The sequence below is a fragment of the Haliotis cracherodii genome, unplaced genomic scaffold, assembly GCF_022045235.1.
Source record: "Haliotis cracherodii isolate W230 unplaced genomic scaffold, xgHalCrac1.p SCAF_3, whole genome shotgun sequence".
In the NCBI taxonomy this organism is placed as follows: Eukaryota; Metazoa; Mollusca; class Gastropoda; order Lepetellida; family Haliotidae; genus Haliotis; species Haliotis cracherodii.
The window spans coordinates 6,110,745-6,127,013 of NW_027266286.1; the positions used below are offsets into that span (position 1 = coordinate 6,110,745).

The following is a 16,269-nucleotide window of genomic DNA, read 5'->3' on the forward strand; positions in this document are numbered from 1 at the left end:
TAAGGCATTGTAGTTTAAAAGGTAAAAACATGCAGTAACACTAGAACAACAGGAGTTCCTGAAAGTCATAGGTCTTACTGGATCAGGGGCGGTCGGGTAGCCTAGTGGTTAAAGCGTTCGCTCATAACGCAGAAGACCCGGGTTCGATTCCCGACATGGGTACAATGTGTGAAGCCCATTTCCGGTGTTCCCCACCGTGATATTGCTGGAACATTGCTAAAAGCGGCGTAAAACCATACTCACTCACTCACTTACTGGATCAAAACGTACAATATGTAATTACGAAAACCACATACTACATACATATTATATTTTATAATGGAACACAAATGGATGATTTATGGACAAAAATAACATTGTCAATATGTCCTTTGTCCTTTTGTCTAAAACTGGATCAGAATTCTGTGAACAAGTCTTAAAGAGAATTCAGTTGGATTATTCCTCCAACTCCATATGACCTGAATTTTCAGAGAAGTAGTTGAAAACGCAAAAGTTAACAATGGCGAGCGTGAGTATGGTTTTACACCACTTTTAGATAGAAATATTCCAATAATATCACCGCGAAGGGGAACACCATTAATGGACTTCACACACTGTACCCATGTGGGAATCAAACCCAGACTTCAGCGTAAAAACAGAACGCTGGAACCACGACACTACCCCACCACCCCATATGTGTGAATAAGGACTATTCACTTGGCTTGCCTTTCACTAAGGCCGCAATAAAGCAATATTTAGATTTTCATCCATTCTTTTTTCAAAATGTGAGGCAGCAGGAATCTTGTTTTTTACATATATTTTGGGAAAACAAAAGTGACAAGAATCTGGGTACATTAACATGATTTACTGTCCATTAATTTGATTTACATGAAGCATGAATATTTGTAGGTGGACGTGTGTCATGTATGTTTAAAGCAAAGAAAGAAGACCTGATTATCTTCATCTGTGGGTGCTTGGGAACAAATAAGGGTGTGAACCATGTTTTGAAGTGAGAAAAGACTAACATATTTTCCATATTGAACATCTTCCTAACTGACAATAAAAGTCCAGTTTCCACCCTTGCCGAACTAGGCTGGTATTATGGAGTTACATTTTGGCTCGACTTACGCGTCTATGCATAGTCCATTCAAAATCATGTAACGAACTGGACATCCGGTTCGTAAACAACATCCATTTCAACGTGTAGATTTCATCGACAGCAGGATTTGCAAAGCATGTCTACTGGGCGTCGACAGGTATTTTGCAAATTCTTTCCTGTTTTTAATAACCCGTAATAGCTACTGGTGGCGCTACGATCGAGCTTAGAAATTCCTGCCTTGTTCGGCAAGGGTGGAAACTGGACTTATACAGTGAGTTAACGCCCTTGCCTCAGGTAGATGGTCCCTGAATAGAGTGATGTATTGGGTCAAATAAATATGATTCTGCAAGGAAACTCACAAGTATTCAAGTCCCTTAACTTAGAGCTAAAGAGGGGATGGGAGTGAATATCATTTTTATTTTAACAAAAATTGCTCTGAAGTCTGTAAGGAAGACTTAAGTGATATCGGCTGGATGAATATATAAATAATATATCTATTGTGACCTAACTGGCTTCAATTGCTAAATAAAAATGTACCAATCTATCAAAAACAAAAAAACATAAGCACATAAACAGGTGACTAATATTGTGAATCTATAAGAACACCACACACATATCACATTCACTCTCGTACTACATGTGACCCGTGAAAATCCGGGGTAGAATAGGTCTTCAGCAACCCATGCTTGCCGTAAAAGGCGACTAGGCTTGTCGTAAAAGGCGACTAACGGGATCGGGTGGTCAGGCTCGCCGACTTGGTTGATGCATTTCATCGATCCCAATTGCGTGGATTGATGTTCATGATGAAAATCACTGGATTGTTTGGTCCAGACTTGATTATTTACAGACTGCCGTCATAAAGCTGGAATATTGCGGCGGCGTAAAACAACAAACCAAACCAAATCGTACTGCATGTTAATCACAGGCCTTGTTCTAAAGCTACTGTAGGGGACTCAGCGTCCAGATGGTCGAGATTCAAACTAGGAAAGTTCACCTGCTGCTCAAACCACTGGGCCACTGACAAGAGTGTCTGTTCCTGAAAATGGTTTCCGATGAATTGGAGTCCGATTGGAAGTCCTTGTGTGGACAAGCAGGCTGGGACACTGACAGCGGGAATACCTGGAAGGGGAGACAACTCGGGTATACTGACACAAACACACCTGTGGTGAGGCATCCACCATTTTATAATCAGGTCAAGGCCTTAGTTATTTGTTGGGGAAAGAATCGTTTTTATACATATAAAGAAGGAGCCAAACAACATATTTTCTGGGAAGAGTAAAAATCAGAGGACAAATGTTTTGTTGGGAATAAATTATTTTTTTCAAAAACGTCCAAGGACATCCCACTCCAACACAAAGCCTGCCACAGTTCTGCATAATGACTTATATAATAAAAATAGTCCATTGTATGGCACTTTTTAAATATTGAATATCATTCTCAAAGTTTCTTAATACCCCAGTCAATGGATCAGTGTGCGTTCAACTTTCATTCTCAGCTCCCAGGGGAGTATACACCCCTAGTAACCTGCGAGAAGGTTAACAGCCACTTTGCCATCTCATCCTACCAGGTATCCATTCACTGCTGGGTGAACAGAGGCACATTTCAAACAAAGTCACTTGCCCAAGGAGACGCCACATGTGGCACATGTGCTTCAGTGTGGGGCAGGACCGAAGCCCTAGATACTCTCAGGAGCCAAGCTGCCTAACATGTTCACCCATCCAGAACTCTCCGTGATCAACATTGCTTAATTTCACCTGGTTTGTGACCCGTGTGCTGCACACCGGGCCCACGTGCCACCACTTGCCACATAGCTGCCACAAAGCTGCCACTTCCCTACAAACAGCAAAACTGTCTCATCCCTAGATAAAACTGTGTCAAAACTGCCATATCCTTTGAACTACATGTATCATGGCAACCTACCTGCCATGTTGGCTGACTGAGTGTACACGTCATGCTGCTCCGTGCGAGTTCTGTTGTCCTCGCTGACGTAGTCACGGAACAGAGGGGCATCACCGAGCGTTGTTGGAGTCAACAGGACATCGACACCACTGGCAAACACTTTCTGGAAGTCATCACTGATGAGCCTCCTCACTCTCTGGGCCTTGATGAAGTAGTCCTCGTAGTTTCTGAAACCAGGTATTGAAACATAACATCATGTTGCTTCCCACCCACGACACATACATACAGAAAGTTAAAGGGTTCTCAATGCCAAAGTTACAATTACCTGTCAGTGACCCAAGCATACATCACAATCAAGCATACATCACAATCAAGCATACACCACAGTCAAGCATACATCACAATCATGCATACATCACAATCAAGCATACATCACAGTCAAGCATACATCACAATCAAGCATACATCACAATCAAACATACATCACAATCAAGCATATATCACAGCCAAGCATATATCACAGTCAAGAATACATCACAGTCAAGCAAACACCACAATCAAGCATACATCAGTAAAGCATACATCACAGTCAAGAATACATTACAGTCAAGCATACTTCACTGTCAAGCATACATCACAGTCAAGAATACATCACAGTCAAGTATACACCAGTCAAGCATACATTGCAGTCAAGCATACATCACAGTCAAGCATACATCACAATCAAGCATACATCACAATCACGCATACATCACAATCAAGCATACACCACAGTCAAGCATACATCACAATCATGCATACATCACAATCAAGCATACATCACAGTCAAGCATACATCACAATCAAGCATACATCACAATCATGCATACATCACAATAAAGCATACATCACAATCAAGCATACATCACAGTCAAGCATACATCACAGTCAAGCATACATGTCATGTCATGTCACCTCTTCAGAAGAAACCAGTTTCCACTGAGGATTCTTGACCGGACTACATAGTTGAAACCCTCGCGCCGACTTTGGGCGTACAGTTCTTCAGTTGAATCATCAACGGGGGCTCGCAAACCTGCAACATAGAAAGAGGCTGGTGTGCATTCTGTTGCACTAGACGCCCTTATTGAATAAACATTACCATAGAGATTTGTTTGTTTGTTTGTTGTTTAACGCCGCACTCAGCAACATTCCAGCTATATCACGGCATCCATAGGTCTGACGAGACAATCCAGTGATTGACATCATGCGCATCAATTACACAATTGGGATACGATGACATGCATCAACTAAGTAAGCGAGTCTGACCACCCGACCACCTGACTATAGAGAGAATCACTCATCATCTTTACAGTTTTAATTATTAGTATTACCAGGGCCTTGTATAACCTGGATAGGAAACGATACAGAATTCCTGAAACTATCTCTGCCTCGCATCCGCAAATTGAAATCCGAGCCCCATGTTATCGGTATCCCACAGGCGCGATGCCAACCACATGTGGACAGCTTATGGCGCATGCGTAGTAGGGCTTAACTTGACTTCCCCTGGTTACCAAAACATCCGGCTTACAAGCATGTGTGGCGATCGATAGGTTATATAGGTCCGTGGTATTACACTTTAAATACATTTACCACATATGAACAAAATGTCCATTCATAAGAAAACATCCCGATTTCTATATGTTACCATACTTCTTTGTTTAATTCCCCATGTTGTAAAGTGTGGCGACATTCCATTGATGGCATGATTGTGATAGGACTTCATGAATGCAGAGATGTCACTGTTATAAGAACGTTTCGGCTCTACTCTCATTCAATTTTACCTCATGCAAAATGTGGTAAACTAGGAATTAATTCACCTTTTGTTGGACAAATAACGCCCTATCTTTGACGATTTCACTTTGATTCTTGTCAACATCACTTTATTTTAATTCCGCAATAACTCAAACTGTTGTATGTGGGGAGTTCTTAAGCGACATTGTTAAGTCTCCAAAAATGGTGACAATTCAAAGAACCATAGGACACACAAACACATACCACCTACATCTTTATTGATGCCTTGTTCCATGCTCAATAATCCAGAGTAATATATCTCCATCCTATGCTATATACCCTGGACCCATTCGCCACTGTTGCGAGGCTTCCATCTCCCTTATCATTAATCTAGCACAGACACCTCCAGCTCATGAGCTTGAAATCAACAACCAATCAAAATGCCTTTTCTGAACGTGAGCATACAATAACATTTAAAATGGCAGTCTCTTGTCAGTGAGCTCTCTATATGTTCAATCAAATCCATTCTGGAAAAGATTTTTTCCTGAGTATTAAGACAGGGGGAAGTCCCTATTCGACATTCCCAGTTGTATTTGAGATCGTACACTAGGTGAGTCGAGTATGGATGATATCACTGCTTGTTGCAATCATGAAAGACCCGTGTAATTTGATTGAATGGCTAATTTTAGCAAGCTCTCATGTGAACCAGACTTATTCAAATCAAAATGATGGCAATTGGGTCCAGCTGGGGTATCACAATAGAATAGAGATACTATTCACTGGACAAAGGCCTTGTTCCAGCCACAAATATTACCATATTCTATCCCGTCGTAGCGAGCCATGTTGGAGGCCACCTCGCAGCAGCAGAGGACGTTGTAGCAGATGATGGAGTACTGTGTGTGGGGGAGGGACACCTCTGTCACTCGGGCACCTGCCCTCTCCAACATGTCTGCAGCTCGTCGCCATGCCAACACTACATCTGGTGATGTACCAGGGGCAAAATATTCCTAGAAAACACAGAACTTCACCTGTGACTTCACAAATGAACTGCATGTTTCCATCTTTCTATATTGTTTTGTTTGTTTGTTTGTTGTTTAACGCCGCACTCAGCAATATTCCAGCTATATGACGGCAGTCTGTAAATAATCGAGTCTGGACCAGACAATCCATTGATTGACATCATGAGCAAGCAATCTACACAATTGGGATACAATGACATGCATCAATCAAGTCAGCGAGCCTGACCACCCGATCCATGTCTCTCACGACAAGCATAGTCGCCTCCCACATCAAGCAGGGGTTGCTGAAGACCTATTCTACCCCGGATCTTTAGGGGGATTCCATATAGTAAATATGAATGTTGATAGAATATAACACAAAACATAAGAATAATCTTAGCAGTCTTGGATGTACAGCAATCAAAATCAGGGGTTTCCATCCCTAGACTTGTACACTTCAACATGTGTGGTGGTGGTGGTGGTGGAGGGGGGGGGGGGGGAGGCAGAATAAATCAATGTTAAGCAAATAATTTTGGCTAGCATTAAGAACTAAAAAAAGAGAGCTATAATAATAGTAAGAACATTTGGGACTCCTGGTGAAACAATAGTTTTCCAGGAGCCTTTCCTTGTCATAACAGTTGACGAGGGTATTCCAGATGATCTGTGACTTCGGCTAAGAGTGTGTCACAGTCCACCGATGGTGTTGATCATTCTTGTGCTTTCATACGCTGGTTTGCCTTGTCCAGATTTACAGGCTGCCTTGATACAGCTGGAATATTGCTGTCGGTGGCATTAAACAACATTCACTCGCCCACATAGGTTCTGACAACAGTTGTGAAAGAATGGACTTTTGGACCTTAATTCAAGTATACCCTGGTCATGATGAGGTGGCCTTTCTCAAAAAGCACCTCCTTCACTGATGCAACAGGGAGGATAGTGAAAGGGTAACAAAAACATGCAAATAATAGTAACAGAAGCTTCAGTACAGCAAAGCATCTACACAGAAATATCTCTGTAATAAGCAAAACTGACATTTTCAAAATGGCCGCCATGGTGGCCTTGCCTTGTTAAAGTTGGATAAGAAGATTTTGACAGGATTTCTGAGATCTCATACCAGAATCTGAGCTTAGTCAGAGGTTTCATATTGGAAATGCAGAAAAAACCCGAAATAAACAGGTAGGCCATAGATTTCATTTCAAGTTTACTTACCTTTGGAATGCCAACATTTAGTCCCTTGACTGAGAACTCAGTGGACAGACTGACCGGGTCAAAGTGGTCACGTATGGTGGTGGAGTCGTGAACGTCATGTCCAGCCACTACATCTACAACACAGGATACACGGATGACTGTTGTAGTCACAGGATTCAAAAAGTATTTACCAAATGCATGAAATATTTACAGACACCATCTTATTCGTATTTGTTGATGCAATGTCCATCCCAACACTATATCAATACACAAAATGGGAAATATATTGATAAATATTTGTTGACTCATTTTGTCAATAATTACTAACTTACAAAATAAAATAAAAATCGGGTTGACATTTATCATTGGTTAATACAAAATACACAATGCCATCCAAGGGATATTCATCGTGAGATAGCACTGTACTGGGGGCACAGTCAGCGATATCCCAACATGCAGGGAGTTACGTATTGGAGAAAACACGCTCACGAGGTTTTGGTAGACAGAGCATGCCCTGGGGAGAGGGAAAAACCAAGGGGGCGAAGCCCACGCGGTTTTTCCCGACCCCCAGGACATGCTCTGTCTACCAAAACCGAGGGAAAGTGTTTTTCCATGCTTATTAACCGAAAAAAGAAACTTAAAACAACATTTATCAACATTTTTACGTTTCGAACATACTTTCCATGAACCTTAGTAAACGCGCGTAAAATATCTGTTGCTGGCGTACGGATCTTGAAAAGGACATTCTAAAAACTAGTGAGGCTTATCAACACCTCTGTAGCCTCGTGGTACACTCACTGGGCTACAGATATGAAGGTTTCGAGTTCGATCCTCGGGAATATAAAGAAAACATTTGTCATTTGATTTAACATTTCATTACATGTTACAATCTGAACGGAAGTTATATTAATAAAATACCCAGGACATTATATAAAATCCCAGGGACATTACAACGTCCCTGTTAATGAGATTTAACCCAACTGGAAAGTAAAACCTCACAATAGGTCTTAATGCCTATAGAAAGAAGCCTCTTACTTAATAGCGATCCCAATGAATAGGTTTATAAAGGATACGTATTCTGTCTCAGAAAGCTCATGAGTAAATAATGTTGAGATATTATTCTCTTGGCCAAGTTACATGTAACTGTTTGGGATTCCGGGTTAGAATAGGTCCCAGCAACCTATGCTGGTCTTAAGAGGCAACAAGATGGACTGGTGGCCAGACTTGGTTGATCATACTCGACAGTGTGGGTTCTTGCTCATAATATCAAAAACTTGATTGTCCAGACAAGATAATTTAAAAGACACTATCATACAGCTGGAATATCGCTGAGTTCGGCTTCAAACAAACAAACAAAAGTCTAGGTTAACAGTGTAACATAAAGTATCTTCCCAAGGCAAGAGTGTCCACTAGCTTATATCAAAGTCTATCGGTAGTTGAAAACTTCAACTTGACTTTGAAAAAGGTTAGTGGACACTCTTGCCTTGAGAAGATGAGTGAGTGAGTATGGTTTTACAACGCTTTTCACAATATTCCAGCAATATCACAGCAGGGTACACCGGAAAATGGGCTTCTACCCATGCAGGAATTCGAACCCAGGTCTTAGACGTGATGAGCCAATGCTTTAACCACTAGGCTACCCCACCGCCCCTTGAGAAGATGAAGACAGAGATGAAAGCATAGTTTCCGAATATCAGACATAAGTAGGACATCACAATCTCCCGTACTTAGAACTGTAGCTGCATCATCCACCGTCCTGGTGACGATGCCGGGGACGTCCATGGAGTTGACCAGCGGGATGAGGCCATGTCTGGACGTCAGCCCATATGTTGGCTTCAGTCCAACCACACCGCAGTACGAGGCCGGGTTACGTGTCGACCCTCCAGTGTCGGAGGAAAAGGCACTGGATAATAAACGATGCATGAATGAGTGTACCAGTCTCATTATAGTGAATGAGTGAGTTTGGTTTTACGCCGCTTTTAGCAATATTCCAGCAATATCACGGCGGGGGACACCAGAAATGGGCTTCACACATTGTACCCATGTCGGGAATCGAACCCGGGTCTTCGGCGTGACGAGCGAACGCTTTAACCACTAGGCTACCCGACCGCCCCCCAGTCTCATTATAACATAGTCAACATCAGACACTTTTGAGTTGAGTGAGTATGGTTTTACGCCGCCTTTAGCAATATTCCAGTAATATCATGGCCAGGGACACCAGAAATGGGCTTCACAGGTTACCATGTCGGGAATCAAAACCCAGGTCTTCGGCGTGAAGCCCAAACATATTATCCACTAGGCTACCCCATCACCTCTTAAACACATTTAACAAATCAGATCTTCTTCTCTGGTTTCATACCACACAAATACATAAAAAACATCAATTTCATGACTATATTGAAATTCATTCTTTTGTGGAATTTTATTTGATCAATTGTTTAAGGAAATTCAGATTTAAGGAATTTCATTTAACTTACACCAAGTGCATGTTGACATGGAAACCTCGTTGCTGGCTGCATAAACTTTTGCTTGTTGTTAAACACCTCACTCAGCAATATTCCAGCTACATAACAGCGGTCTATAAATAATCAAGTCTGGACCAGACAACCCAGTGACTGACATCATGAGCATCAATCCATGCAATGGGGATACGATGTTATGTATCGACCAAGTCAGCGAGCCTGACCACCCGATCCCATTTGTCACCTTTTATAACAAGCAAAGTCGGCTTTTACGGCAAGTATGGGTTGCTGAAGACCTATTCTAACCCCAAATATGTTGTTGGAGAGAATTTAAGAGCATAGTCAAAACAAGATCTAAATTTAAAATTTTGCCAAAAAAACCCAGAACATATAAATACATGTATGTAATAAAAAAAAATATATACAAATTTCCTCTCCTTTTGTACAACAAAGGTGGATAGTGCATGGGCGGCCTTTGGGCCATAAATAGTCACCAGTACACGATATATGACAAACGTTAGAAATAAAGTAATAATTTTGAAGTGTGTCAGATTGATTAGAGAGGAAGAAATACACAATGCAGACGTTTATCACTGACCTCAGGATATATCTGTTTATCCTGGTCAGTGGGAGATAACCCATCACCCAGGCCTCACATTATAGCAAAACATCAATGATCTTTCATAACAAGAGCCAATCTAAGAGCCAATGTTTTATCCTGCTATATAACTAAATTAACAAATATCCCCCCTGTAACAAAATATTAATAAAAAATATCCCCCCCTGTATTTATCAGAAGGATATTCACCTAATTACTCATTGAAAACAATTTCTCAAAATTATTTCATTTGACGTACGCATAACATGCTCCAACAGCAACCGCAACTGCACTGCCCCCAGAACTCCCTCCAGCAATGAACCAATCAGATGATGAGGAACTGATCACATGGTCACCAGCAGAGTCTTTTGATTGGTTGTTCCTCCTGCCATGTCTCTCCTTGCTATGCCTCTTTCTGAACTTGTACTTCCAAGGGTTGATGACCGGTCCAGCCACACTGTCCACACTGGCTGATCTGAACACAGAGCATATCTGTATGTCAACATCTGTATGTCAACATCTGTATGTCAACAGCTGTTTGTCAACAGCTTTATGTCAACATCTGTATGTCAACAGCTGAATGTCTACATCTGTATGTCAACATCTGTATGTCTACATCTGTATGTCAACATCTGTATGTCAACAGCTGAATGTCTACATCTGTATGTCAACATCTGTATGTCAACAGCTGAATGTCTACATCTGTATGTCTACATCTGAATGTCTACATCTGTATGTTAACAGCTGAATGTCTACATCTGTATGTCTACATCTGTATGTCAACATCTGTATGTCTACATCTGTATGTCAACAGCTGTAAGTCAACAACTGTTTGTCAACATCTGTATGTCAACATCTGTATGTCACCAGCTGCATCTTAACAGCTGTATGTCAACAGCTGTAAGTCAACATCTGTATGTCAACAGCTGTAAGTCAACATCTGTATGTCAATAGCTGAATGTCTACATCTGTATGTCAACATCTGTATGTCAACATCTGTATGTCACCAGCTGCATCTTAACAGCTGTATGTCAACAGCTGTATGTCAACAGATGTATGTCAACAGCTGTATGTCAACAGCTGTATGTCACCAGCTGCATCTTAACAGCTGCATCTTAACAGCTGCATCTTAACATCTGTATGTCAACATCTGTATGTCAACATCTGTATGTCACCAGCTGCATCTTAACATCTGTATGTCAACATCTGTATGTCACCAGCTGCATCTTAACAGCTGTATGTCAACAGCTGTAAGTCAACATCTGTATGTCAACAGCTGTAAGTCAACATCTGTATGTCAATAGCTGAATGTCTACATCTGTATGTCAACATCTGTATGTCAGCATCTGTATGTCACCAGCTGCATCTTAACAGCTGTATGTCAACAGCTGTATGTCACCAGCTGTAAGTCAACATTTCCCCAGTCTAGTCTTTCAGCTGCATCCTTTGTTTCAACTGTCTACCACATACAAGACTGAGCTCCGTGACCCAGTGTCTACTCCCCACCTAGCAGCAAACATTGTCATTTGTGTACAAAATCACTATAGTCTTTTCAATTAGTATCATCATTACTGCTAGACTTATACACATCTGTGAGTTAGTATACAAAGTCAGTTTTCAATCAAATCTCATTAAAATCAGATCTTAGTTCTCGATCTGAGGACATCCCATTATGGGTCATGTCAGAATGACCTTTCATTCAACCAATCAGAGCGTCGCTTACCAGATCAGGAAAGTGACAGTCGGAATATGATTTCAAATCATGCAACCTCGAAAATGTTTACACAGGGTATTCCGAACGATAGTTACGGGCTTAACGACTGAATCCATACAATCTAGACCATCTATTAGCCATCCCAGAATGTTCTTTTGTTAGAGTTTCAAATTTTTAATCGAGAATTTGTCAAAATATGTTTAGAAGCATAGTCGCCAATTTAGTGCCGTAAAGCACAAGAAAGCTGCCTTCTGATTGGCTAATGTCGACTTCTTGTGACTCATTCCATTGGTCGGTCATAGTTCGCGCAAGGTCGGTCTGACGTGACCCGTAATGGGTTGTTCTCAGATCCTTGTTTAGCGGTAGTGAGAGCTAAGTTCTGATTTTAATGAGATCGGTTTTCAAAGATTTGTACCATACTTTCTAGGACTGATATTGACAGAGGTTCTTTTTCGAGAAGATGCTGATTGTATTACCCCATGGCAAACTCGTCCATGTTGGCTTTACCGACGATGACAGCCCCCGCCGCTGATGTCCGCTGCACCATCGTAGCATTGTAAGGCGGAGAAAAGTTGGACAACATACGAGATGCACACGTAGTCGGGATGCCCTTCATACAGAAGTTGTCCTTGAAAACCATTGGCACACCCTCCAGGTTACGAGGTGGCAGTTCTGAAAGTATGGACAATCAGAATAAAACAAAGGCTTTCTTTCAATTAAAGTACGAGCGAGTGAGTGAGTGAGTGAGTGAGTGAGTGAGTGAGTGAGTGAGTATGCTGCTTTTAGCAATATTCAAGCAATATCACGGCAGAGGGAACCAGAAATGGGCTTCACACATTGTACCCATATCGAGTACACCCCAGTTCAAGATTCTGCATATTGGTGGAGTTATATTTACAGAAAATCAATTTACACAAAAAACATCCTGGATTATCCAGGGCATCACATCTCCATTGTGATAAACACCCTGAAGCCATTCTCCACCATCGCTTCATCTGAGACTGGTTCGAGTATCACAGCCAGAGCTCCAGATAACTTTTTGAGCAATTGAGTATTTTTACTCTAGGGTTTCTATTTTAATTGGGTTATTAAATTTTTCATTGGGTAACCAATATTTTTTCACTCATCTATTTATCACTCTTTTGGGGTTTTCAAAAAATTAGAGAACATTTTAAGATTTTAAAAAAATGAAATAATGTTCTAAATATAAAGGCTTGACTTGGAAAGTAAATTAGCTCGTAATTGGGTTTTGGAAATTATCTCCTTTGCATGCATGCTGAGAAAGCTTTATTGGATATATGAGTTTTTCATTTAATGCATGTGTTTCTGTATGCAATTCAATTGAAAGTTATTGGGTTTTGAATATTTTTCTGGGGTATTTTTCCTTAATACACTGCTTATCTGTAGCTCTGCGCAGCTCTAAAATTAGTCATCCAGTCAAGTTACACTTTTCTTTCGATACTTTCCGATTTGATAAAATATTTCAAAGGAGGACAAATGCAAGGTTGTGATTTGGAATGGGGACCTATGCCGAGCTCTCATTCAGAGGAGGAATTTTGATTGGGTGTTGATTTCAAGCCCATTAACACAAGATGTTCTGCCGAGTTAGTGATAAGCGTGATGGAGATGGGAACGTCACTCACTCATTCTGAAACATGGCTGTGGTGGTGAATGGGCCCTGGGTTTTTATCATAATAGAATAGAGATATTACACACTGCATCCTCGAGGATGCACAACCGATGAAGATGATAAACATGACAGGTACTTCTTTTAACATGGGGCCTACGCTCCACGATCTGTTGTACATATTCAGATAATATCTTGTTTGTTTGTTTTTTAATGCCAAACTCAGCAATATTCCAGCTACATGACGGCAGTATGTAAATAAATGAGTGGACCAGGCAAGAGATGAACACCGGGACCACAAGGTCTAAGGTCTAAGGTCTCTACGAGGTCATCAATCGACTCAGCTATGTTAGCACTGCATTATTTTAGGTCTTTGTGGAGAATGGTTGTGGAATGGGCAAGTCTTGCATTCACGTGATCTTGTTCAAAATTCTTGGTTTTCAGGAATTTTGAATTCCCCACAAAGACTAATGTCATAAGATGACACATGGTTTGTACAGAATTTCAGACACAATATCTTAAAGTTCTTTTCAAGGCAAGCTTCCCGAAATAAAAGTTTTCATCATGCCAGACGGCCATCACATCACACATGACCTGACAAACACAAGCCTGAAATTTGTTTATGAAAACAAGGTAGACTTTATGTGACTCTGTTCAATTTGTTACGGTTTCAGACATGTTAGACTCAATGGGAGCATTTGATCTTTCGAGGAGAGACCAGAAGTAGCTTCTACACAAATTTTCTTATTGACAAAAATGAAGTCTGATGCAATTGCCTATTTTGACTTGTACCATATGTTTACATAGTTTTTGGGTTAACAATTGACTTGCCTTTGCATGTGTTTGTGATGGGTGCCACCCGTGGGGCAGGATACGCTCACCTTTTGCCAACACCTGGTATCATTACTATATGAAAGTGATTCATAAACACATGTTCAAAGACTATTCAGGACAGGCCTTGCAATGCAAAATTATCAGCCTGTAACAGGAAAGACATGGAATAGGCTCAATTCATTTCATTATGTTTTTACTTTTGTCCAGTCTGTTGTCCGAGTCTGCAGCAGACATCTGAGCCAGCTCCCTGGTTTCACTGATGAGGAAGTTGAGCTCCTTTGCTTTGCGTGATCGCTCCAGGCATTTTTCACATAAATCTTTGGCAGAGATCCTTCCATCTTTCAAATGTGTGAGAATCTGAATAATGTCAATCAAAACTTGAGCATGGGTATAATGGACACTGTCTTTACCAAAGGCGTGACCATTTTATTCAGAGTATTGTTTATAGTAACATCGAGATTCGTCAGGAATGTTTGTTTGTTTGTTGTTTAACGCTGCACTCAGCAGTATTCAAACTATATGATGGGGGTCTGTAAATAATCGCGTCTGGACCAGACTATCCAGAGATTGACATCATGAACATCAATCCACACAATTGGGATAGATGACATGCATCAACCAAATCAGCAACCTGACCACCCGATTCCGTTGGTCGCCTCTTACGACATGCATGTTGCATGGGAAAACTAGGCGACCACGATGACTGCAGTGAACACGTTTCTGCTCGCTTCCGGACAGGCTGCGCAGTACAAGCTGCAGCACTTATGGTTTTGGGCATAAACTAGAGGGTCGTCCCTCGATTATATGGTCTCTGGTTGTATCATATCTTGCCACACATCTTTTTATTGTCCCCAAGTACCTACAGATGAAGAAGATCGCTATGTATGTTGTTTAGGTTCTCTACTTCAGTAAATACACAGCATGTGTAGTCCTACCAAACATTCATTCAAGTGAATCACATCTGTCGAGGGTTACTCCCAACTCACATTTTCTCTATACTCAGTCTTAACCATGTCAACAGTCAAAGGGAGATAACTGACTACTTTGTGGTGCCTTTTTGCATGTTTTGATTGAAGCTCTTTGCGTCCATATGGGAGGTGAGGTGAAATGGGGTTTAACGTCATGTTAAAGATTATTGCACTTATATAGCGACGTGCATGCACTGTGAGTGTTAGTGGCTGCTTGTACTAATGCCAAGTTTATAGTGCTAGCCCACTGAGCTACCATGCCACAGTTTAACCTGAATACCTAACTCAGACACAGTATACTGACTCCGAGACGACCAGTCCTTGTTTTAGCCTCTTAATGCCAAGCACCAGGCAGAGTAACAACATGTACCAACTTTCAATATCTTTTGGTATGACGCAGCAGGGGATTGAACCCACAACCTTCCATGCAGGTGCTCAATCCACTAGACCACAAAGGCAGTTGTATCCATATGTAATAGGGGTGTTTCATATAATTCATATTTATGCTCATAACACACACTCTGGGCCAGAGCCCTAATAATAAGGGAATAAAGACGTGATTTGACTCAATATTTTCTCTAAACCAAAGATGCACACGCCGTAGTGTGTCTGACAGTCGATGAACCATGTTATACTCCCTGCTGCCCAAACCCACACTGTAATGCTATAGTCCTAAATAAAGCAAGGCCAGATTTTCCTGATGTTCGGTATTTCCCATCTCACTGGGGCTCCTTCTCATTTTATATGTAGATTTTACTAGTTGTTTGTTTTTGTCAAAATCATATAATTTTGCGTTTGACTTTGCGTTTGTCTTAGCGTTAGTCTACGTACACCGGCACAATCGTGCTTACGCATGTTACCAGATGCAGGGACGATCTGAGAATACTGTCTGTGGAATACAAATGCTTTTTACAGAAGATTGACGACAGGTCGAGCACACATTCGAAACAATCTGGTCCAAATGACAAGTGACACCAAAATTAGCAAATCCTTTTCGTGGGGAAATCTAATCAGCATACCCTTAAAGTATAAAATTGGGCTTAATGCGGCAGATATCTGTTAAATTAATAAAAAATGACATTGCCAACCTCTCTGATCGTTAATGACAGCATGGTTCCGGTTTGGGTCAGAGG

The 16,269-nt window shown here is 41.2% G+C and overlaps 1 protein-coding gene across 1 annotated transcript; it reads right to left on the reverse strand.

The window, feature by feature from the left end:
• Window positions 1-1,992: 1,992 nt before the first annotated feature.
• LOC139474491 (glutamyl-tRNA(Gln) amidotransferase subunit A, mitochondrial-like) lies at window positions 1,993-16,261 on the reverse strand. The gene is made up of 10 exons (XM_071257536.1): window positions 16,225-16,261; window positions 14,366-14,525; window positions 12,184-12,379; window positions 10,253-10,468; window positions 8,661-8,836; window positions 6,955-7,067; window positions 5,562-5,754; window positions 3,932-4,049; window positions 2,999-3,204; window positions 1,993-2,197 (listed from the first exon to the last, which is right to left on the reverse strand). The coding sequence occupies exons 1-10, from the start codon at window positions 16,246-16,248 to the stop codon at window positions 1,998-2,000; spliced, it is 1,602 nt and encodes a 533-aa protein (XP_071113637.1). The 5' UTR covers window positions 16,249-16,261; the 3' UTR covers window positions 1,993-1,997.
• Window positions 16,262-16,269: the final 8 nt, after the last annotated feature.